The 25,053-nt window shown below is 42.9% G+C and overlaps 1 protein-coding gene across 14 annotated transcripts in view; it reads left to right on the forward strand.

The window, feature by feature from the left end:
* Positions 1-25,053, forward strand: part of WDR17 (WD repeat domain 17) — a 158,934-nt gene that overhangs the window by 30,845 nt on the left and 103,036 nt on the right. For 5 of the 14 annotated variants that reach the window (XM_077279525.1, XM_077279527.1, XM_077279526.1 and 2 more), the window contains exon 1: positions 21,909-22,224. The exons of 7 other annotated variants lie outside the window; for them this stretch is intronic. In XM_077279525.1, coding sequence (XP_077135640.1) covers positions 21,979-22,224 — 246 coding nt within the window. In that variant the 5' untranslated portion in view covers positions 21,909-21,978. Of the gene's footprint in view, positions 1-21,905; positions 22,225-25,053 lie in introns of those variants that run through there. 2 more of the 14 variants (XR_013220017.1, XR_013220018.1) reach the window with 1 other exon arrangement.

Below are 25,053 nucleotides of genomic sequence, written 5' to 3' on the forward strand. Positions count from 1 at the left end.
TAAATGTTATTTATTAACTTTTTTTGTGCGACCTAACTTTATGGTTTAACCCCTTCACCCCCAAGGGTGGTTTGCACGTTATGGACCGGGCCAATTTTTACAATTCTGACCACTGTCCCTTTATGAGGTTATAACTCTGGAACGCTTCAACGGATCCTGGTGATTCTGACATTGTTTTCTCGTGACATATTGTACTTCATGATAGTGGTAAAAATTCTGTGATAGTACCTGCGTTTATTTGTGAAAAAAACGGAAATTTGGCGAAAATTTTGAAAATTTCGCAATTTTCCAACTTTGAATTTTTATGCAATTAAATCACAGAGATATGTCACACAAAATACTTAATAAGTAACATTTCCCACATGTCTACTTTACATCAGCACAATTTTGGAACCAAAATTTTTTTTTGTTAGGGAGTTATAAGGGTTAAAAGTTGACCAGCAATTTCTCATTTTTACAACACCATTTTTTTTTAGGGACCACATCTCATTTGAAGTCATTTTGAGGGGTCTATATGATAGAAAATACCCAAGTGTGACACCATTCTAAAAACTGCACCCCTCAAGGTGCTTAAAACCATATTCAAGAAGTTTATTAACCCTTCTGGTGCTTCACAGGAATTCTTTGGAATGTTTAAATAAAAATGAACATTTAACTTTTTTTCACAAAAAATTTACTTCAGCTCCAATTTGTTTTACTTTACCAAGGGTAACAGGAGAAAATGGACCCCAAAAGTTGTTGTACAATTTGTCCTGAGTACGCCGATACCCCATATGTGGGGGTAAACCACTGTTTGGGCGCATGACAGAGCTCGGAAGCGAAGGAGCGCCATTTGACTTTTCAATGCAAAATTGACTGGAATTGAGATGGGACGCCATGTTGCGTTTGGGGAGCCCCTGATGTGCCTAAACATTGAAACCCCCCACAAGTGACACCATTTTGGAAAGTAGACCCCCTAAGGAACTTATCTAGAGGTGTGGTGAGCACTTTGACCCACCAAGTGCTTCACAGAAGTTTATAATGCAGAACCGTAAAAATAAAAAATCATATTTTTTCACAAAAATTATTTTTCACCCCCAATTTTTTATTTTCCCAAGGGTAAGAGAAGAAATTGGACCCCAAAAGTTATTGTACAATTTGTCCTGAGTACGCTGATACCCCATATGTGGGGGTAAACCACTGTTTGGGCGCATGGGAGACCTCGGAAGGGAAGGAGCGCCGTTTGACTTTTCAATGCAAAATTGACAGGAATTGAGATGGGACGCCATGTTGCGTTTGGAGAGCCACTGATGTGCCTAAACATTGAAACCCCCCACAAGTGACACCATTTTGGAAAGTAGACCCCCTAAGGAACTTATCTATATGTGTTTTGAGCGCTTTGACCCACCAAGGGCTTCACAGAAGTTTATAATGCAGAGCCGTAAAAATAAAACAAAAATTTTTTCCCACAAAAATTATTTTTTTAGCCCCCAGTTTTGTATTTTCCCGAGGGTAGCAGGAGAAATTGGACCCCAAAATTTGTTGTCCAAGTTGTCCTGAGTGCGATGATACACCATATGTGGGGAGAACCACTGTTTGGGCGCATGGGAGGGCTCGGAAAGGAAGGAGCGTCATTTGGAATGCAGACTTAGATGGAATGGTCTGCAGGTGTCACATTGCGTTTGCAGAGCCCCTAATGTACCTAAACAGTAGAAGCCCCGCACAAGTGACCCCATTTTGGAAACTAGACCCCCCAAGGAACTTATCTAGATGTGTTGTAAGAACTTTGAACCCCCAAGTGTTTCACTACAGTTTATAACGCAGAGCCGTGAAAATAAAAAATCTTTTTTTTTTTCCCCCACAAAAATTATTTTTTAGCCCCGTTTTGTATTTTCCCAGGGGTAACAGGAGAAATTGGACCCCAAAGGTTGTTGTCCTATTTGTCCTGAGTACGCTGATACCCCATATGTTGGGGTAAACCCCTGTTTGGGCACACGGGAGAGCTCGGAAGGGAAGGAGCACTGTTTTACTTTTTCAACGCAGAATTGGCTGGAATTGAGATCGGACGCCATGTCGCGTTTGGAGAGCCCCTGATGTGCCGAAACAGTGGAAAACCCCCAATTATAACTGAAACCCTAATCCAAACACACCCCTAACCCTAATCCCAACAGTAACCCTAACCACACCTCTAACCTTGACACACCCCTAACCCTAATCCCAACCCTATTCCCAACCGTAAATGTAATCTAAACCCTAACCGTAACTTTAGCCCCAACCCTAACCCTAACTTTAGCCCCAACCCTAACTGTAGCCCTAACCCTTGCCCTAACCCTAGCCCTAATGGGAAAATGGAAATAAATACATTTTTTTTATTTTTCCCTAACTAAGGGGGTGATGAAGGGGGGTTTGATTTACTTTTATAGCGAGTTTTTTAGCGGATTTTTATGATTGGCAGCCGTCACACACTGAAAGACGCTTTTTATTGCAAAAAATATTTTTTGCGTTACGACATTTTGAGAGCTATAAATTTTCCATATTTTGGTCCACAGAGTCATGTGAGGTCTTGTTTTTTGCGGGACGAGTTGACGTTTTTATTGGTAACATTTTTGGGCACGTCACATTTTTTGATCGCTTTTTATTCCGATTTTTGTGAGGCAGAATGACCAAAAACCAGCTATTCATGAATTTCTTTTGGGGGAGGCGTTTATACCGTTCCGCGTTTGGTAAAATTGATAAAGCAGTTTTATTCTTCGGGTCAGTACGATTACAGCGATACCTCATTTATATTATTTTTTTATGTTTTGGCGCTTTTATACGATAAAAACTATTTTATGGAAAAAATTATTATTTTTGCATCGCTTTATTCTCAGGACTATAACTTTTTTATTTTTTTGCTGATCATGCTGTATGGTGGCTCGTTATTTGCGGGACAAGATGACGCTTTCAGCGGTACCATGGTTATTTATATGTCTTTTTGATCGTGTGTTATTCCACTTTTTGTTCGGCGGTATGATAATAAAGCGTTGTTTTTTGCCTCGTTTTTTTTTTTTTTTCTTACGGTGTTTACTGAAGGGGTTAACTAGTGGGCCAGTTTTATAGGTCGGGTCGTTACGGACGCGGCGATACTAAATATGTGTACTTTATTGTTTTTTTTTATTATTTAGATAAAGAAATTTATTTATGGGAATAATATATATATATATTTTTTTTTTCATTATTTTGGAATATTTTATTATTTTTTTTTTTACACATTTGGAAATTTTTTTTTTTACTTTTTTACTTTGCCCCAGGGGGGGACAATACAGATCGGTGATCTGCCAGTTTGCATAGCACTCTGACAGATCACCGATCTGAGAGAAGTGCAGGCTGCTTCACAGTGCCTGCTCTGAGCAGGCTTCTGTGAAGCCACCTCCCTCCCTGCAGGACCCGGATCCGCGGCCATCTTGGATCCGGGTCTGGAGCAGGCAGGGAGGGAGGTAAGACCCTCGCAGCAACGCGATCACATCGCGTTGCTGCGGGGGGCTCAGGGAAGCCCGCAGGGAGCCCCCTCCCTGCGCGATGCTTCCCTGCACCGCCGGCACATCGCGATCATGTTTGATCGCGGTGTGCCGGGGGTTAATGTGCCGGGAGCGGTCCGTGACCGCTCCTGGCACATAGTGCCGGATGTCAGCTGCGATAGTCAGCTGACACCCGGCCGCGATCGGCCGCGCTCCCCCCGTGAGCGCGGCCGATCGTGCTGGACGTACTATTCCGTCCTTGGGAAGTAGGGCCCACCCCACATGGACGGAATAGTACGTCTAATGACAGAAAGGGGTTAAGGCCATAAACATTAAAATTTTGAAAATTGCAAAACTTTCAAAATGTTCTAAAAAAATTCCAATATTTTCACAAACGCAAAAAATATCAAGCTAAATTTACCACTAACATAAAGTACAATGTGTCATGAAAAAAACAAAAAACAAACTCAGAATTACTGGGATATGTTGAATCGTTCCAGAATTATTACCACATAAAGTGACACTGGTCAGAGTTGTAAACTTTGACCTGGTCATGAAAGTGAAAACCGGCTAGGGGTTAAGACAGGTTTTTATAGGCGATCTGTCACCAGATTTCGCAATACAAACTGTATATATTAAATAGATTGTTTAGACCTCAGGATACTGGTGTGCTTACTTGGAAAAGCCAAGTCAAAATTCCTGTATAATCCTGATGTTAAGATGAGCACTTGATAAGTCCAGCCAGTTCTGAACTCATAAAAAAACTTGTTTTAAAGGGAATCTGTCACCTAATTTTTTGCATATAAGCTGCGGCCACCGCCATCAGGAGCTTATCTACATCATTCTGTAATGCTGTAGATAAGCCCCCGATGTAACCTGAAAGATAAGAAAAACAGGTTAGATTATACTCACCCGGGGGGCGGTCCGGGTCTGGCGCCTCCCATCTTCATGCAGTGACGTCCTCTTCCTTGCTCCTGTCGCAGGGAGGATGACGACATCGTATGAAGATGAGAGGCGCCAGACCCGGACCTGCGACGCCTATCCGACCCGACCCGACCCGAACCGCATCGGACCACCCCTGGGTGAGTATAATCTAACTTGTTTTTCTTTCAGGTTACATCGGGAGCTTATCTGCAGCATTACAGAATGCTGTAGATAAGCCCCTAATGGCGGTGGGCACAGCTTATATACGAAAAATTAGGTGACAGATTCCCTTTAATACTAGACAAGAAAACTTTGAAAACGGTTAAATCTATTCTTAAATGGATTTTGAAAGTAAATGCACCAGTCTTATATGGTTTAAGAGATTAATTTAATAATAGATGCTATTAATTTTGTCAGCTGTAAAGTGCACCCACCGTGTTTACCACAGTGGCTCGTACTGAAAGATAAATCTAGTGCATTATTTTAGACAGTTTAACCTTACACCGCGTTCCAAATTATTATGCAAATGCTATTTTTCTCAGATTTTCCTAAATTGTCGATGCAAATAAGTCAGTATAATATCCAAATCCTCAACAGCTAGAGTATAAATCAAATATTTTGGACAAGCCTCCCAATGATAACAGTATTTTTTTATCCCCTTAGTGACCGGCGATACACCTTTTAGCGGCAGTTAAGGGTACTTATTTCTCAGCGCCGCTTTTTAATGGTGCTGAGAAATAAGGTTGGAAATTCTCCGGGGTCTCGGCTACTGGAATAACGGCGATCGCAAAAAAAAGTTTGATTTCCCATTTAATTTAGGTCTCCTCTGTTATGATCTAGCACATCAGAGGACATAGATATGGGGTCCCCCGAGCCTCCCCCCGGTACCTCTGGTGTCCTTGAACCCTCCCCCCTGGTCCAGTCCTCCGGCTGCCGGCCTATTCTGGGAAGAAAATGGCGGGAGCATGCGCAGTGTACCTGCCGAGATCTGCTGGCTGGCACCCGGCAACAATAGGAGATTTTTCCTATTGGTTCATTTTGATCACTGTTATAGACCCTATTACAGAGATTAAAAAAAATAGTAAATCAAACTCCCCTTTAACACCCCCTTAGATAGGTAAAAATAATAAAATAAAAATATTTATTTCCATTAGGGTTAGGGTTGAGGCTGGGGTCAGGGTTGAGGCTGGGGTCAGGGTTGAGGCTGGGGTCAGGGTTGAGGCTGGGGTCAGGGTTGAGGCTGGGGTCAGGGTTGAGGCTGGGGTCAGGGTTGAGGCTGGGGTCAGGGTTGAGGCTGGGGTCAGGGTTGAGGCTGGGGTCAGGGTTGGGGCTAGGGTTGGGGCTAATGTTAGGGCTAGGGTTGGTGTTAGGGTTGTCTTGGGGTTAGAGTTGTGGTTAGTGTTGTGGTTAGGGTTGAGATTACGGTTAGGGTTGGGATTAGGGTTAGGGGTTTGTTAAGGTTAGGGTTGTGGTTAGGGTTGGGATTATGGTTAGTGGTGTGTGGGAGTTAGGGTTGGGGTTAGAATTGGGGGGGTTCCACTGTTTAGGTACATCAGGGGGTCTCCAAACACGACAAGGCGCTCACCATTGATTCCAGCCTATTTTGCGTTCAAAAAGTCAAATGGTGATTCCTCCCTTCTGAGCCCTGACATGCACCTGAACAGTGGCTTTCCCCCACATATGGGGTATTGGCGTACTCAGGAGAAATTGCACAACAAATGTTGTGGTCCTTTCTGTCCTGATACCCTTATGAAAATAAAAAAAATTTGTTTCCAAAGTAAATTTTTTGTGAAAAAAGTAAAATGTTATTTTTTTTCCTTCCACATTGCTTTCATTCTCATGAAGCCCCTGAAGGGATAATATACTTCTTGAATGTGGTTTTGTGCACCTTGAGGGGTGCAGTTTTTAGAATGGTGTCACTTTGGGGTATTTTTTTGATATATTGATCACCCAAACTCACTTCAAATGTGAGGAGGTTCCTAAAAAATGGTTGTGTAAATTTTGTTGGAAAAATTAGAAATCGCTGGTCAACTTTTAACCCTTATAAAGTTCTAACAAAAAAAAAATATATTTTTCCAAAATTGTGTTGATGTAAAGTTGACATGTGGGAATTTTTTTTTATTTATTAACTATTTTGTGTGACCCCACTCTCTGATTTAAGGGTACAAAAATTAAGTTTGAAAATTCCCAAATTTTAAATTTTTTTTGCAAAATTTCAATTTTTTTCATAAATAAACACAAGTTATATTGAATAAACGTTACTACTAATATGAAGTACAACATGTCACGAAAAAAAACTGTCTCAGAATCTGTGGGATACGATGAAGCGTTCTAGAGCTATAACTTCATAAACTGACAGTGGTCAGAATTGTAAAATGGTCAGAATTGTAAAAATTGGCTTGGTCATTAAGTACCAAATTGGCTGTCACTTAGGGGTTACACTAAAAAAACCTCAAAAAATGCATTGTTCCAAATTATTATGCACAACAGTTTCCAAACATCTTATAGGTTGTAAAGAACTGAAAATGGTCATTTGTAGAATTTGCAGCATTAAGAGGTTAAATTTACTGAAATCAAAAACTTTTTCATCCATTGAACTTGTGAGTTTTTGGAGAGTTTCTGCTTGAATTTCTTTGCAGTGTGTCCGAAAAGCCTCCCAGAGCTGCTGTTTTGATGTGAACTGCCTCCCACCCTCATAGATCTTTTGTTTGATGATACTCCAAAGGTTCTCAATAGGGTTGAAGTCAGGTGAGGATGGTGCCCACTCCATTGAGTTTCTCTTCTTTTATACCCATAGCAGCCAATGCTTTAGAGGTATTCTTTGCATTAGGTGATGCATGTTCTGCATGAAGATGATTTTGCTACAGATGGAACGATTCTTCTTTTTGTACCATGGAAGAAAGCGATCAGTCTCAAACTCTATATCAGTGTTCCCCAACTCCGGTCCTCAAGAGCCACCAACAGGTCATGTTTTCAGGATTTCCTTAGTATTGCACAGGTGATGGAATTATTGCCTGTGCAGGTGATGCAATTATCACCTGTGCAATACTAAGGAAATCCTGTAAACATGACCTGTTGGTGGCTCTTGAGGACCGGAGTTGGGGAACACTGCTCTATATACCTTGGTGAGTTCATTTTCACCCCTACCAGCTTTTTGCCCATGATTCCATCATAAAACTTGACTCCGCCACCTCCTTGCTGACATTGCAGTCTTGTTGGGACATGGTGGCAATCCAACATCCATCCATTACTCCATCCATTTGGACCATCCAGGGTTGCGCGGCACTCATCAACAAACACTGTTTTAAAATTAGGCTACTTGTACAGTATGTCTGCGCCCATTACAACCGTTTCTGCTTGTGAGCACTGTTTAGGAGTGGCCGAATAGTAGCTTTATCCACAACTGCAAGCCTCTGGAGGAACCAACAACTTGACGTTCACAGGACTCCAGAGGTATGAGCAGCTTCAAATACCTGTTTGCTGCTTTGTAGTGGTATTTTAGCATCTGCTCTCTTAATCGGATGAATTTGTCTGACAGAAACCATCCTCATTATGCCTTTATCTGCAGTAACCCGTCTGTGCTCCGTACCAGCCACAAATCTCTTCACAGTACGATGATCACGCTTGAGTTTTTATTAAATATCTGTTTTCATACCTTGTCCATGGCATTGTGCTTTTCGGCAGCAGAGAGATCCTTTTTCTTTCCCATATTGCTTGAAACCTGTGGTCTGCTCAGTAATGTGGAATGTCCTTCTTAAGTAATTTTCCTTTAATTGGTGTCACCTAGCAAACTAATTATCTTAGGTGTTAGACATTGATTTTAGGGATCCAAAGAACCATGAAGCACAATACCATCCATGAGATTATTTGAAAAACAAAAATTTTTATCTTTATGATTAGGGATAGGGAACAAACATTTTTCTAGAAGTTCATTTTTTCTGTTTAAGTTCAGTGCCAAATAAAGTTAGTTGAAAGTCTGCAGTTGAGCCAGTCAACAAACTTTTAGGCTGTGGGCATTTTCAGAGCCATCACATCCATGCCAAGTATTGGCATGGATGTGATTGGCTGGAGCAACAAGTGACCCGGCCTGTATAAACACCGGTTCACAGGTGGCCCCGCCATTATGCTCTGACTAGCGTAGGTACAGTGTAAACAAAAATAATAATAATTAAAAAGACATGGGGTCCCCTCTATTTTAACAACCAGCCAAGGGAAAGCAGACAGCTGTGAGCTGGTCTTATTATTCTGGGAAAGGGAAATATCCATGGACCTTTCCAGCCTATTAATATTAGCCCCCAGCTGTCTGCTTTGCCTTTGCTGGTTATTGAAAATGGGGGGACCCCCAAAAAAGCACAGATTTTTTAATAAACGGCTAAAGCAAAGCGGACAGCTGGGGCTAACCTTATAGACTGAGAAGATCCATGGATATTGCCCGTTTTTCAGCCTAATAAAACCAGCCCAAATGCACCAAATCTGGCATTTAGCCTTGGCTCCGTCCCTAATGCCCTGGTGGGTTTTTGGGGTTAATGTCATCTGGCATCAAGCCCAAGGGTTAGTAATGGAGAGGCTTCTATCAGACACCCCATTGCTAACCCCATATTTAAACAAAGGTTTAATTGAATAAAGACTCCCTGACACATTCCCTGGTTTACCCATTTCTTAAAAAATAATCCCATTTATTAAAAAACATAATCTATTATGGTTCCCACGACGTCCAGCGATTCTCGCCTGCAACCTATGTAGCGTCATTCTGAGACCGATGCTCCATAGGTTACTCACAGTCATGTCTCACGAGCGATGACGTCAGTAATGCAGTAATGTCATTGCCCGTGAGACATGACCGACAGTGACTCTATGGAGCTTCGTTCTCGAACTTCCACAGGTCCGCTCCTCACTATTTATGACACTTACATCCAATTTGCTTAATAATTTGGAATTTGGTGTATGCTAAGCAATCTATTAGTTGGCTTAGTCTTAGACTAATTTTTAAGCCAAAAACCAGGAGCATGCATTTAATAAATTTGGTGTGCTTTCAAACGTCCTTAATGAAAGCCCTAGAGTCGGGCATAAACTCTTAACCCTTTAATATATTTGATACATGGCACCTATTCAAGAATTCTGCCTCAGTTTGAATATTTAATTTTGAGTTAAGTTTCTAAATTTTGTGTTACTTGGAGTATTCCAAATGTTCTTATATCTAAAAAAAAAAAATATCTACACAAATAAGATAGTAAATGAACATTTTATTGATATTTGTTATTGATATTTTAATTTAACATCATATACTTTTCTTGGAACTACAAAACTTTAGTGGTGGAATATTCGTTGGAGCGATTTTATAAAATTTCAAATTTTCTCTTCCGATACTAACCTGTATTTAATGTCTAGTTTCCTTTAAAAAAAAATTTATAAACTGGATTAAAACCATCCGTGTGTTGACTGTTGTGCTAGGAAGAGTAAGGAAAACTAGTTGGTGCATGCCACTTAGATAAACAAATGAATAATTCTGCCAAGTAGCATTACCAGCGGGAGTTGTCTCCAGGCAGCAGCTGAGCAGGGAGCCATAACATCTCCGAGAACCTGAAATACTGTATATAGAAGTGCAGACATCCAAGTAGATATAGTCAAGTTCACTTCCAGAGCGTTCAGTGAAAAGTTCATAGTTTCAAGTCAGTTCACATTTCAACACAAAATAAATAGAATATACATAGAAAATACTGACATTTGTAGTCAAAATTATTCAAACTCCTCCCCTCAAGCAAATCAGATTCATTAGCAAACTTTACAATCTTATCACTGTAATAAGTCAATCAAAAAAACAATTTAAATAACTCAACACAACTATAACCCCAATGATACACACCGGTCCCGGGTATCCTGGTCTCCGCTTCCTTCCACTGGGTTCCCTGCCCTCTGTTTTGCTCCACATTGGGTTTTGCAAGTTGTTCTGGCGGAATCAATGACCTCCTTTCCCTAGAGCTATTTAAGGCCTAATTGTGATGCCTATAATTCCAAGAATGCAATGGTTTGTAAATCTCTAATAACAAACAGAACGTAGAAGACAAGTTTTATTTTTTAATATAATAGACAACTTCTAATCTGCGTTCTATCTTCTGTTGTGAATAAAATATGGCTTTAAAGCGAATTTGTCACCAGCAAAAAGCTTCATTAACCTGCAGGTAAATAGTGTTACTATCCTGCCCAGCGCCTGCACGTAGCTGAATGCTGTGGGGAGAAAATGAACTTAATTCTCCCTTTCAATGTTCCAGTTTCAGTCATGGGGGCGGCGCAGGCGCGTGTGCAGACATCTCTGATTTATAGTGAGCGGCTCCTGTAGTTTTGCCCCCTGCCCTGACTGACACTGGCTCTGCATTGAGGCCGGCTGTCAGTCAGTCAGGGCTGGGGCCTCAGTTACAACAGCCGCTCTGTATTCTCAGCGGTCACTAAACCTGAGTCGGCGCCGCCCCTGTGACTGAAACTGAATGCTGCCGGGGACAAGAAAGTTAATTTTCTCCCCACAGTGTTCGGTTATGTGCAAGCGCCAGGCAGGTTAGTTACGCTATTAACCTGCAGATTTTGTGGGTGACAGGTTCCCTTTAACATATTTCCAAATCATTGTATTCTTATTTTCTTTACGTTTTACACAGTCCCAACTTTTTGGGTAATTTGGGTTGTAATATAACAAATGGTTTCTCCAAATTCATCACAAAATGCAACTATTAATAACTACTGCAGCCTCAGAATTATTCAACCCCCTAAATAGAATCGATAAGAGCTCACATTTGGAAATCGGTTATCTCAATCACATCTGCAACTATTCAAGAGACTATTCATGAGAAAAAAACGCATCAAATTCTTTAAAACCTATAAGTGACAGCAAAAGACCTGCAGCAAGATTTCGTGCCACCAAACACTGAGGATTCAGTTTGCACACTAAGGCTTATGCTAAAGGTCTCTATGCCAAAATTCCAGGATGTACACTTTTACTGACCCAAAAATACAAGGAGAGTTGGCTCCAATATGCTCAAAACAGAAGTTTTAGGATTCTGTTCGGAGTGATGAAACAAAACCTGGAACTTTTCCGGCTTATAGATCAGCGGTATGTTTGGAGAAAAAAGGATTAATCACTTACTGGAGACAACATTCTGCCAACAGGGATGCATGGTCTTGGCTCTGTGATGCATACAGTGAACCATGGCGGTGGTTCTTTGATGCCTACAGTGAAGCTTGGCGGTAATTCTGTGACGCATACAGTGAACCATGGCAATGGCTCTTTGATGCCTACAGTGAAGCATGGCGGTTATTCTGTGATGCCTACAGTGAAGCATGGCAGTGGCTCTGATTCTCTCTGGTTGCTCGACTTCCTCTAGCACTAGAAATCTGTAGCATGTGGTGGGTAAAATGTTGTCAATCAATATCAGAAATACTTAGGAGAAAACATCATGGTTTTTGTGAACAAAGTGAAAGTGAAACTTGGCCATCATTGGAACTTCCAAAAAGACAAAAATCCCAAGCATACATCAAAGTCCATCCAGGTTCGGTTTCAGAAGAAGTCCTGGAAGATTCTTCAGTGTCCATAAAAATTACTTGACGTGAATCTGAAAGTCTTTGATGGACTTTGAAAAAGGCCGTTGCAGCATGTAACCCCAACAATTGTAATGAGGAATGCTACTGTCACGACTCTGTTGTTGGTTATCTCGTGCTAGGGGCCACGTACCTTGCTGAGCTCCTTATCCTTAGTCTGTTTCCTTCTCTCAACCAGGGAAGCAGGGAGTAGTAGTGTATGGAAATACACCAACCAGACTAACAAGGGAATATGTACAGGGATAACGGAAAATACCAATCAAACAAATAAGTTCACACAAACAACAGAGAGATACACTGGAGAGTGAAATAAGGGAAAATCAAAGACGGAGAAATGGATTTGCACATAACCAAAGCCAAGCAACAGTCTCTAGAAAAATACACCAAACGACTCCTCAAACAACCAAACTTCTCAAAGCTCCTGAACCATGCAGCATGAAGCGAACTCTGGCATTTCCTTATTGCCAGAGGCCTCTTTAAATAGGAGAGGTGAGTGGCCAACTCTGAACAGCTGAGAGCATCAGCGCAAGCAAGCTTCCAGGAGCTCTCAACTGAGCAGATTAACCCCTTCACTTCTAGAAGAAACCTGCAACATTTAATATGAAGGTGAAGTACTTCTAATCAGTGCAGGTGTAGGAGAAATTAGGCAGCATGGTCTTCTGGATCCTCTGTTGCAGGAAACCCGTGACAGATACCAAATACTGGTGTTTGACTATGCATCATGTTTGCAGCTGGTCATAGCAAGCACTACCCCTGTACACTTCAGTGATGTTCAGAATAGAGAATACATAAAATATATGCAAGAATTAATGCAGAATGCATTGTGACACTCACCAGTATGCTAAAAATCACTAGACTTTCTTTTCCAAAACAGAAGTACAGAATGGTAGCACGTGGAATACTTTAAAGTGAGCAGACAGCAGCCATTTCACATGGGGCAGGTTCTTCTCTTTTTAGGCACTAAATGGATGCTGTCCACGTGTAAGTATTCCACATGGTACTACACTGTACTTCTATTTTTTTTGGAATAATTTCTACTGAATTTTTGTGTAACAGTAAGTTCTGTAATTCATTTTACGTTTATATTTAAGTACTAAAAACCATCATGAAGGAGTTGAAAAATTCTATGACTGCAGTAGTCTTTAAAAGTGGCATTTGTGTTGAGTTTGGAGAAACCACTTGTTATATTGGTTGTGTTGAGCTATTTAGATTGTTCTTGTTTTACTGGTTTATTTCAAACAGAGGAAAGTTTGTACATTTTTTTTATCAAATTTGCAATGGAAGTTGAATATTTTCGCAACTATACAAATATATAACAGTCATAGTATATAATAGACTATAAATACAAGTACTGTGCAAACGTTTTAGGTAGATTTGGAAAAAAGCGCTGCAGTGAGAATGCTTTAAAAAAGTAGAATTGTTACTAGTTTATTTTTTATCAATTAACAAAATGCAAAGTGAATGAACAAAAAAAATGAGAAATCTAATCAATATTTGGAGTGAATACCCTTTGTTTTAAAAACCGTATAAATTCTTCTAAGTACATATGCTCCAAGTTGGGGATTTTGTAGGATTATAGTCAGGTGTATGAGTAACCAAATATACCAAAGAGGTGATAATGATCATTTCCATATGTCGTATCGCAACATGGTCATTATTTGAAACAGAAACGGATGGGTAGAAAGCTTAAAACTGGATGACGAAAAGTCAGAGACTGACACTTTAATCTCAATTCCATATACCATATATACTCGAGTATAGGCCGAGACCCCTAATTTTGCCACAAAAAACTGGGAAAACTTAATGACTCGAGTATAAGCCTAGGTTGGAAAATGCAGCAGCTACCGGTAAATTTCAAAAATAAAAATGGGTACCAATAAAAGTAAAATTAATTGAGACATCAGTAGGTTGTGTTTTTGAATATCCATATTGAATCAGGAGCCCCATATAATACTCCATACAGTTCGTGATGGGCCCCATAAGATGCTCCATACAAAATACGCCCCATATAATGCTTCATACAGTTTATGATGGGCCCCATAAGATGCTCCATATTAAAATATTCCCCATATAATGCTGCACAAATGTTGATTATGACCCCATAAGATGCTCCATACAGACATTTGCCCCATACAATGCTGCACAAATGCTGATTATGGCCCCATGAGATGCTCCATACAGACATTTGCGCCATGCAGTGCTCCACAAATGCTGATTATGGCCCCATAAGATGCTCCATAGAGATATTTGCCCCATATAATGCTGCACATGGCCCCATAGAGATATTTGCCCCATATAATGCTGCACATGGCCCCATACAGATATTTGCCCCATATAATGCTGCACATGGCCCCATAGAGATATTTGCCCCATATAATGCTGCACATGGCCCGATAAGATGCTCCATACAGATATTTGCCCCATATAATGCTGTACATGGCCCCATACAGATATTTGCCCCATATAATGCTGCACATGGCCCCATACATATATTTGCCCCATATAATGCTGAACATGGCCCCATAAGATGCTCCATACAGACATTTGCCCCATATGCTGTTGCTGCGATTAAATAAAAAAAAAATGACATACTCTCCTCTCAGGCGCCCGGCACTTGCTGTATTCACCGGTCCGCGTTCCACCGATGGCCGCCGCTGTGTCTTCCTTGTCCTGTGCACTGACGCTCAGGCAGAGGGCGGCGCGCACACTAATCGCCTCTCCGTGCCCTCTGATCTGAGCGTCAGTGCAGAGGACGGGGAAGACGCAGCGGCGGCCGTCGGTGGAACGAGGGACAGGTGAATATCGCGCACTGCGTTATACTCACCTGCTCCTGGCGCGGTGCAGTCCCTGGTTCTCCGGGCGCCAGCAGCTTCTTCCTATAGTGAGCGGTCACATGGTACCGCTCATTACAGTAATGAATATGCGGCTCCACCCCTATGGGAGTGGAGCAAGGTCCATATTCATTACTGTAATGAGCGGTACCATGTGACCGCTTGCTACAGGAAGAAGCTGCCGATACCTGGAGAACCAGGGACGTGCAGGGACTGCACCAGGAGCAGGTGAGTATTAGACAGCTGCTGCTCCCCCTCCCTTGCCGACCCCTGAGTATGACTCGAGTATAAGCCGATAGGAGTAATTTCAGCCTAAAAAAATGGGCTGAAATTCTCGACTTATATTCGAGTATATACGGTACTAGGTCATTCATAAAGAGGTTAAAAAGTGGTCCCAGCACAGATCCTTGCCTTCTCCACTGCTGACTACCTTTTTTTTTTCTGACTTTAAGGCTTCTTTCACACTAGCGTCGGGCTCGGCCCGTCGCGGTGCGTCGGGCCGAGGTTCCCGACGCTAGCGTTGTCTCCGCCGCACAACGGGTGCAGTGGATGCATTTTTCCAGCGCATCCGCTGCCCCATTGTGAGGTGCGGAAGTGCGGGGAGGTGGGGGCGAAGTTCCGGCCGTGCATGCGCGGTCGGAAAAAGCGGACCGTCGGGAGCAAAAAACGTTACATGTAACGTTTTTTGCTCCCGACGGTCCGCCACAGCACGGCGCAACCGTCGCACGACGGTTGCGACGTGTGGCAATGCGTCGCAAATGCGTCGCTAATGTTAGTCAATGCTGAAAAAACGCATCCTGCAAGCACTTTTGCAGGATGCGTTTTTTCGGCAAAACGACGCATTTGCGACGTATTGCAGTTAACGCTAGTGTGAAATTAGCCTAAGACGCACTGGACCACAAGACACACCTTGGTTTTGGAGGAGCTAAATAGGAAAAAGAAATTGAAACAAAAAATGTGGCCATAACGCACTGTTATGAGATGGAAGGATCTGCTGTTGACACTGTTATAGGGGTAATGTCCCCCATTTCTGTACTAGTATCCTGCATCCTGAAGCAACACTGATTGACAATCAATTTCACATGCTGTTGTGCAAATGGAATAGACAACAGATGGAAATTATTGGCAATTATCAAGACACCCCCTATAAAAGAGTGGTTCTGCAGGTGGGGACCACAGACCACATCTCAGTACCAATACTTTCTGGCTGATGTTTTGGTCACTTTTTAATGTTGGTTGTGCTTTCACACTTGTGGTAGCATGAGACGGACTCTACAACTCACACAAGTGGCTCAGGTAGTGCAGCTCATCCAGGATGGCACATCAATGAGAGCTGTGGCAAGAAGGTTTGCTGTGACTGTCAGCGTAGTGTCCAGAGGCTGGAGGCGCTACTAGGAGACGTGGAGGGGGCCGTAGGAGGGCAACAACCCAGCAGCAGGACCGCTACCTCAGCCTTTGTGCAAGGAGGAACAGGAGGAGCCCTTCCAGAGCCCTGCAAAATGATTTCCAGCAGGCCACAAATGTGCATGTGTCTGCACAAACGGTTAGAAACCGACTCCATGGGGATGGTGTGAGTGCCCGACGTCCACAGATGGAGGTTGTGCTCACAGCCCAACACCGTGGAGGATGCTTGGCATTTGCCACAGAACACCAGGATTGGCAAGTTCACCACTGGCGCCCTGTGCTCTTCACAAATGAAAGCCGGTTCACACTGAGCACATGTGACAGAGTCTGGAGACGCCATGGAGAGCGATCTGCTGCCTGCAACATCCTTCAGCATGACCGTTTTGGCAGTGGGTCAGTAATGGTGTGGGGTGGGGTGGCATTTCTTTGGAGGGCTGCACAGCCCTCCATGTGCTCGCCAGAGGTAGCCTGACTGCCAATAGGTACCGAGATAAGATCCTCAGACCCCTTGTGAGACCATATGCTGGTGCGGTTGGCCCTGGGTTCCTCCTAATGCAGGAAAATGCCAGACCTCATGTGGCTGGAGTGTGTCAGCAGTTCCTGCAGGATGAAGACATTGAAGCTATGGACTGCCCCACCCGTTCCCCAAACCTCATGTCTCACACCATCCACCAACATCACGTTGCACCACAGACTGTCTAGGAGTTGACGGATGCTTTAGTCCAGGAGACCATCCGCCGCCTCATCAGGAGCATGCCCAGGCATTGTATGGAGGTCATTTTGGCATGTGGAGGCCACGTTCCAAATCTAGGCCTCCATTGGTTAATAATTTATTATCAATTAATAATTTGATTTCCATTTTTGATTTTTGTGTGTGTGATTTTGTTGTCAGCACATTCAACTTTGTACAGAACAAAGTGAGAATATTTCATTCATTCAGATCTAGGATGTGTTATTTTAGTGTTCCCTTTATTTTTTTGAGCAGTATATGTACAGTACAGACCAAAAGTTTGGACACACCTTCTCATTTAAAGATTTTTCTGTATTTTCATGACTATGAAAATTGTACATTCACAATGAAGGCATCAAAACTATGAATTAACACACGTGGAATTATATACTTAACAAAAAAGTGTGAAACAACTGAAATTATGTCTTATATTCTAGGTTCTTCAAAGTAGCCACCTTTTGCTTTGATGACTGCTTTGCACACTCTTGGCATTCTCTTGATGAGCTTCAAGAGGTAGTCACCGGGAATGGTCTTCCAACAATCTTGAAGGAGTTCCCAGAGATGCTTAGCTCTTGTTGGCCCTTCACTCTGTGGTCCAGCTCACCCCAAACCATCTCGATTGGGTTCAGGTCTGGTGACTGTGGAGGCCAGATCATCTGGCGTAGCGCCCCATCACTCTCCTTCTTGGTCAAATTGCCCTTACACAGCCTGGAGGAGGTAAACTGGTCCACTCGTACACATAGTCACGCACTCAAAAAACTCGTCACTTCTGGCAAGGTTGGTTCACAAGTAGAATCAAAATCTGTCAGTAATTATGTAATAACTTGGCACTCTTTTTTTTTTTTTTTTTTTACAAAGACCGACATATCAAGGGTATCAAATATCAAATGTAAAAAAGATGTCCGAATAACTTCTGGACCACAGGACAACTCCCATAGACAATTAAACCTAGGCTGGTCCTGCCTCCCAAGGAAGCAAATTACTGCGAAACGTGCGTCGGGGCTGCAAACTCGGCGGGCACCACTCTCACATGGGTAAGCACTTTATGCAGCATGGTTACTGAGCACTCGTCCCTTTACTCTTCTGGCATTTTTTTGGGTCTCCCGGCAGGTTGTTATTCTCTGTACTCACTTGGGGTAACGCTGGGTCTTCCTAATTTTGCCTGGTGGCTCTGTCTACATAATATGTAGTTGGATTTTCATACAGGGGTCCAGTATGTTAGAACTGTGTTGCTATTGAGTGCTAAAACTTTGTTATGGTACCGCTTTGTTTGTTTATTATGTCATCACCAACTGTCCATCATCTTACTGTGTTTTTATGATGTTTTGTACTCTTTATTAAAGGTTATAACATATTTTTCACTATACTATGTACGGTGTTAAATACTTTTTGGGGCGTTATACTCCGGTGTTCTTTATAGGTTTAACTTGGCACTCTTGCGGTTTTGGAAACACAGAAGTTAATTTTATTACCGTATGTAGAAGTATTCAGACAAAATAGGAGACGTTTCGGTCAAAACTTGACAGTCATCAGTCAGCGATTTCCAGCACGGCGGTGGATACTGCACAGCTTCACCCAGCGTTGCATCTATCTAGCTGGCTGATAAAGGTCAGATTTTGACCGACACGTCTCCTATTTTGTCTGGATACTTCTACATAATAAAATTAGCGTCTGTGTTTCCAAAACCGCAAGAGTGCCAAGTTATTTACCTAATTACACACGCAGTCATGTAGTTACATATATACACAGCCGTAGTCATGCACACACCTGTAGTCACGCACACACCTGCAGTCACGCATGCAGTCACACATGCAGTCACACATACACACCCGTAGTCACGCACACACATGCAGTCACACACAGTCACGCACTCAGTTGCACACATACACACCCGCATTAACACACAAATGCAATCACATACACACACACACACACATGCAATCACTCAGTCACACACGCAGTCATGCACACACATGCAGTCACACACATTCACACACACATATGCAGTCACTCACGCAGTCACTCATGCAGTCAGTCGCACACATACACACCCGCAGTCACGCACACACATGCCGTCACACATGCAGTCACACACACGCAGTCATGCACACAAATGCAGTCACGCACACAGCCATACATGGAGTCACTGAATCACACATAGTCACGCATGCAGTGACACACGCAGTCATGCACACACATGCAGTCACACACAGTCACTCGCGCAGTTACGCATATACACACCCGCAGTCAGTCACGCACGGAGTCACACACTCAGTCACACATACACACACCCGTAGTCACGCACACACATGCATTCACACATATTCACTATTCCCGCATGCGGTTGCACGCAGTCACTCATGCAGTCATTCATGCATGCAGTCAGTCACACACATGCCGTCACACAGTCACGCATGCAGTTATGCACACAGCCACACATGCAGTCACTCAAACACGGTCACACATGCAGTCACACACATAGTCACTCAAGTACTCATGCACATACACACCCGCAGTCACGCATGCAGTCACTCACGCAGTCACACATATACACACCCGTAGACACGCACATAAATGCAGTCACACACATAGTCACGCATGTAGTCACACAGTCACTCATGCAGTCGCACACACACACACACCCGCAGTCACAGAGTCACGCATTCAGTCACATACGCAGTCACACACACACACACATGCAGTTACACACAGTCATGCATGCAGTCACTCAGGCGCAGTCACACACTTATTTCTCAGCTCTGCTTAATGCTAAATCTAAGAAACTCTGTGTCAGAACCCCTACACCTTAAGGTACCGTAAGTGATACATCGTTGGATTCAGCTTCTCTTGCCTACATCATGCTGCTCTCAGATGAGATGGCAAAAACCTGCTGACAGATTCCTTTTAAAAAGTTGCAAAGTTTGCTGCAAATGTACTCCAGATGTTTTGGTCCAATTTTTGCTCCATTTTGCAATTTTTCGACTTTTTGTGCTAAAAAGTTTTTTTAAAAAAATGGTTAAAAATCCAAAATAAAGATCAGTTTGGGCTTTGCACAAAATTCATGAAACTCGTACTCCATTTTGAAGAATTTGGAGCAAAAATCGCCAACAAATAACACAAGATGAAAAAGAAGCGACTTGTGAAATGCAAATGATGAATCGGAGAATCAGTATAACCTAGGTTTTATTCATTTAATTTTCTGCTCATTTTGAGCTGCAGAAAAAAACGCAGCATTGGCACATCAATTGCTGAATGCATTAGAAATTAAATTAATAGGGATGCTGTTTTTAAGCGTTTTTTAAGCGTTTCCGCAGCAGAAAATTGCGGCAAAAATGCTTAAAAAATGCAACATGGGCACATAGCCTAAAGGTCCGTCTCCATTTCCCAATTTTGCGGCTTTAAACGACCACCGATCAGTAAATATTTGCAAATCCCCAGTCGTTTAAACCACGCCCACATAATCATCAGTAATAGGTTGTTCTGTGCAGATAGGTTGCCATTGTATTCGGCAGCAGTTTCCTGTTTACACAGGACAATGCACTGCCGAGAACAATGATAATTTGTGCAAGCCAAATCTCATTTCACTTGATGGACAAGTGTTTTGCTCATTTGTCTAGAGATACGCAGTCTGTCTGCACTGAAAGATTATCATGAACGATCGTTCTTTGGAATACTCATATATGACTTTAGACTACATCAAAGTTGAACGTGCATACAAACAAAAAGTCTGGAAAAGCAAAACCGTACAAAATGTTTAATGAAACCTAATTGTAGAAAATATTTTTAGGCCAAAATACATACATTTAAAGGATTATTCTCAAGTAGTCTCTTGAGCAGCTAAAGACTCTGCAGTCTGTTTCAATTTCTAGTCTCAGGAAGGGAGGACTCCTCCTTGAGTGACAGTTCTGGGGAGCAGATTTGCTCTGAAAGCTGCAGTTGGTGGGGGCTGGTGATTTTGCAAGATTTACAACAGCAGCTGTCAGGAGGCAGAGAGAGGTGAGAAGATAACTGTTGTATAGAAATCAGTGGGCTGCAGAGAGCTGACAGTATGTTAGGAGTTAACTCCTGGAATGTAAGGACTGCACACTTCTGGAGGCTCTGGTGACAAATTCTCTATAGAAATCAGCTATACGCTATGCAAGATTAGGACTCATACTCACCTGCGAGAAACTCGGATGAGTCTCGCACGTCAGTGCCCGGCACTCAGATCGGAGCATGCGGACACATAGCAATATATGCAGCCGCACGCTCTGCTCCTGAGTGCCGGGTGCAGTGCCAGGTATTGACGTGCGAGACTCATCCGAGTTTCTCGCAGGTGAGTATGAGCCCTAAAAGCTATTATTGCGGGAGAATGAAAGCAGATAGAAAAACCAAGTCAAGTGCAAACTTATTTTTATGCTGTGTAACTAATTAAATGAATTTAATAGCATGAGACTTTCCCATTAATTAAAAAAAAAACTCCCAAAGGCGGACAACTCTTACAAACCATAGCCACTTTATGAATTGGATTAATAGACTGGGCACCGCTGCTGTCAGCATTTGTGGGGTTTCAGATGGCAGACTCTTGACTTTCATAGTATAATTAGGTTTAGGCCATGTTCACATGTTCAGTATTTGGTCAGTATTTTACCTCAGTATATGTAAGCCAAAACCAGGAATGATAATACAGAAGTGGTGACGTGTTTCTATTATACTTTTCCTCTGATTGTTCCTCTCCTGATCTTGGCTTACAAATACTGAGGTAAAATACTGACCAATTACTGAATGTGTGAACGTGGCTTTAGTGGCCAACTGTGGGAATCTTCTTTGAAACCTTTATATTCAGGTACAACTATTTATTTTGGTAGTCCTATAACCTGTTACCTCACTCAGTTGCTTTAGGCGAGCTTATCACTTCACATCCAGCAACTTTTAGTGTCAGCGCGGGGTTAAGCGATTTCTTTTTCCCAGTGCGCTTTTCAACATTTCGAATGCAAATAATCTTAAGAAAGATAAACTTATATAAAATGGCAAAAAAAAAAAAAAGAGAATGAAAAAACAAGCTGACAAAATGCCACCTATGAAAGCGTGCAGTTGCCAGGCTACTGCCGGTGCCTGTGCGGCGTGTGACACAGTACTCCTGCTTTTCCTGGCATCCTTCAGGAAGGCTGCATTATCCTGTGAGCAGGCAGGGGACCTCACAGAGCAGGAGACGGCGGTCCTCTGGAAGCCGCTGCAATCCGGAATGGACATGGAAATCCTCAAATGGTTCACAAAATACGACACATATGTAAAGGTAGGATTGTGCTGGTGGTGATTTCCGTCTCGCACATCAGGGAGGGCAGGATCCGGGCTCCTTTATAGATCGCTGCCTTTTCATTACGGCCTTTTAGTTTTAATATTGGCTGCTATAAATAGCCGCAGACGACGGCTCCGTACACTGCCGGAGATGCTGGTTGCGAAGCATAATGCTTTTCCCCTCTGCTTTCCTCCATCTCCGTGGAAACTGAAATAATCTTTGGTATCAGCTGCGAACATTTCACGGCTGTCCTGGATAGGTTACCGGGCTTGCTTGTTATTCCTGCGAGGTATGGCTGCAGCCATTGAATAAGACCTAGGTGATGGCCGGGATCACGCTGCTGGAAGGTGTCGCTTTAATCTAGAATAAAACACATTTGTGCAGCCCTTCATTGCCATCTTATCCAATGTGATCTGGTGACTGATGTTTCTGACAACTTCCCATGTGCACGGCGGCGCCCGTCTGGAGATTGTAAAGTGAGTGGTGTCAGCGGGATGTGCCTAATCCGTCTGAGGAGCCGGTATCAGGAACGCACCCTGCATTTCTGGTCTGTCTTTCTATAGATTACCCGCCGGCTTTTATTGTGTGCTCCTCAGGTGCTGTACCTGCAATAATGCATTCAGGCAATGCACTTCTGCAGCCAAATATCTACATTCAATCCGTCCTAAAGACCTGTGTCAGCTGTCAGACATAAAGGGGGCCGTCACTTTTGGGGCACTTTGCTTTAAGCTTTCTGCATGATACACAGATCTAGCAAAGGTTACCCCGACTCGGACAACACAGCACTGAGATATCAAGGCCCCCAAAAAAGTGTAATTCGACACCTAACTTGACATAGCGCCATGGCTTGTTGATGTTAAGTTGATCCACCATGTGAGATAGTCCTCTGTGACAGGTCATCAACCTGGTGCTGGTGGGTCATGATAACCTTTCCTACATCCATATGCCTAAGGCACTGTAAGTTCAAGTCATGAACCCAGTCCGGTCAGGAATTCATCTGAATTCAGCCAGGTTCATGCCTCAGATGTATTTTGTGGTCCATCTCATGGCAGCTACTTCCGGCACGTCCGTGGGTCTCCTGGCCTAAATAACACTATTATATTCCTATGAGGTCAGCTCAGGTCCACGAGATCCACGGTCGAAGTAGAAAATGCGGCTTTGCCCATAGGCCAGGTTCTGCTGAACGCTTTATGGAGAGGTTTGATTCCCCGTCTGAGTGACCTCCTGTAACACCGCACACACAATAATGGCATTCAATGAAGGCGAATGATGGCGCGTTCTGGTCACGTCTCTCCGACATGTAAAGTGCCATAACCGTTCTATTTTACTAATGACAACCTGTTTGTTTGTGGAACGAGTTGATCTTTTCACTGGTAGCATTTTGGGGTACATATCACTTTTTGACCACTTTTTAATCTGTTCGTGAGGGAGCATGATAAATAATCCTGTTCAACAATAGTTTTTATGGCTATCATCATGCCGGATGTATGACCTGATTATTATGTAGATCTGGCCGTCAGTGACGTGTCATTTCCACTGATGTCTTCATTTTTCTTACATATTTGTTTTAATGTAGTGAAATTTCTTATGACGGTGGTGTCGGTGAAGTATTTCAGGATTTTTTTTTTACATATCAGTAACAGAGCGTATAATATGCCTCAGACCGCCCAAGGCACGGAGACTGTGTACCGGTCAGTAGCTTGTCACATTTCCCAACACAAACTACGGTATGTTTCACAATTGTTTAGACAAATCGCGGCATTGCTTTCTCATGGCTTTTTCAGATAAAAATGCATTGTAAAGCTGTTGCAATAAATACACAGACACATAGTCACTACATACGTGGACACACAGACTAGCTAAATGCAGGTGTACACTCAGATATACACACAAAATACAGGTACACACGTACACTCATGACTGAAATCCACTCAGGACATATCCACAGGAAATAATGGTTAGGTTTAGTGTAGCATGCACTTATCTACAAGTAAATTCCCTGCCAAGCTATCGCTGTGTAATGCTTTTCTGTAAAAATGAGGCTTAAAAAAAGCATTATACTGTCCCCATTTCCTATGCTAATAAGGGCTTTTTTTGACTAGTCGATGTGGCGTTAGACTTGTCAGCCCTCTTTCCATGCTGTTGCGCCCCTGTGGGCGTGAGAACATAATTTGCACAAGCGACGTCAACGCCGCTCATGCAACTCTGGTTCGTGCGCGCCACTCATTCCTGCAGCATCACTGTATCTCTGAAGACAGGTGTTTGCTTCCCGGCTTCCGAGGCGCGCACTGTACATGACCGGAAGCTATTTTCTAAACCTCCAGACATGGGTTGTGCGCGCATCTGAGGTCGGAAAGCGTACTCCCAGCTTCAGACGCAAAGCCTTCATTGGCATAGGAAACATTGACCGTATAAATGCTTTTTTTAAACATCGTTTGTACAGAAAAACGTTATACAGGGATAGTTGGGCTGAAAATTTACCCATAAATAAGTGAATGCCGCTGGTTTGGAGGGCATGGGGGACCTGACAGATTCTCTTCAAAGGGAGTGTTTACTTCTGGCCCACCTCTTAATCGTTTTACTGGCTATTATAAAAATACTAGATGGAGGCCCGATGCGATAGCGGTAATGTCACGATGGGGGTAGGCATGCGGCGCTGTTGTTGCCTAATGGCATCCTGTGATAATCTAATGACTTATGCATCAGGGTACTCATGTGCTTGGCGCCTACGCTTATATGCATTGTATTTGTCCCAGCGATGCTGTTGCTCTTCTAGAGTCACATTTGGCCTTTGTTGTCTTTGACGTTGTGCCTTTGCTGCTGTCC

The sequence above is a fragment of the Ranitomeya variabilis genome, chromosome 1 (assembly GCF_051348905.1).
Source record: "Ranitomeya variabilis isolate aRanVar5 chromosome 1, aRanVar5.hap1, whole genome shotgun sequence".
In the NCBI taxonomy this organism is placed as follows: domain Eukaryota; kingdom Metazoa; phylum Chordata; class Amphibia; order Anura; family Dendrobatidae; genus Ranitomeya; species Ranitomeya variabilis.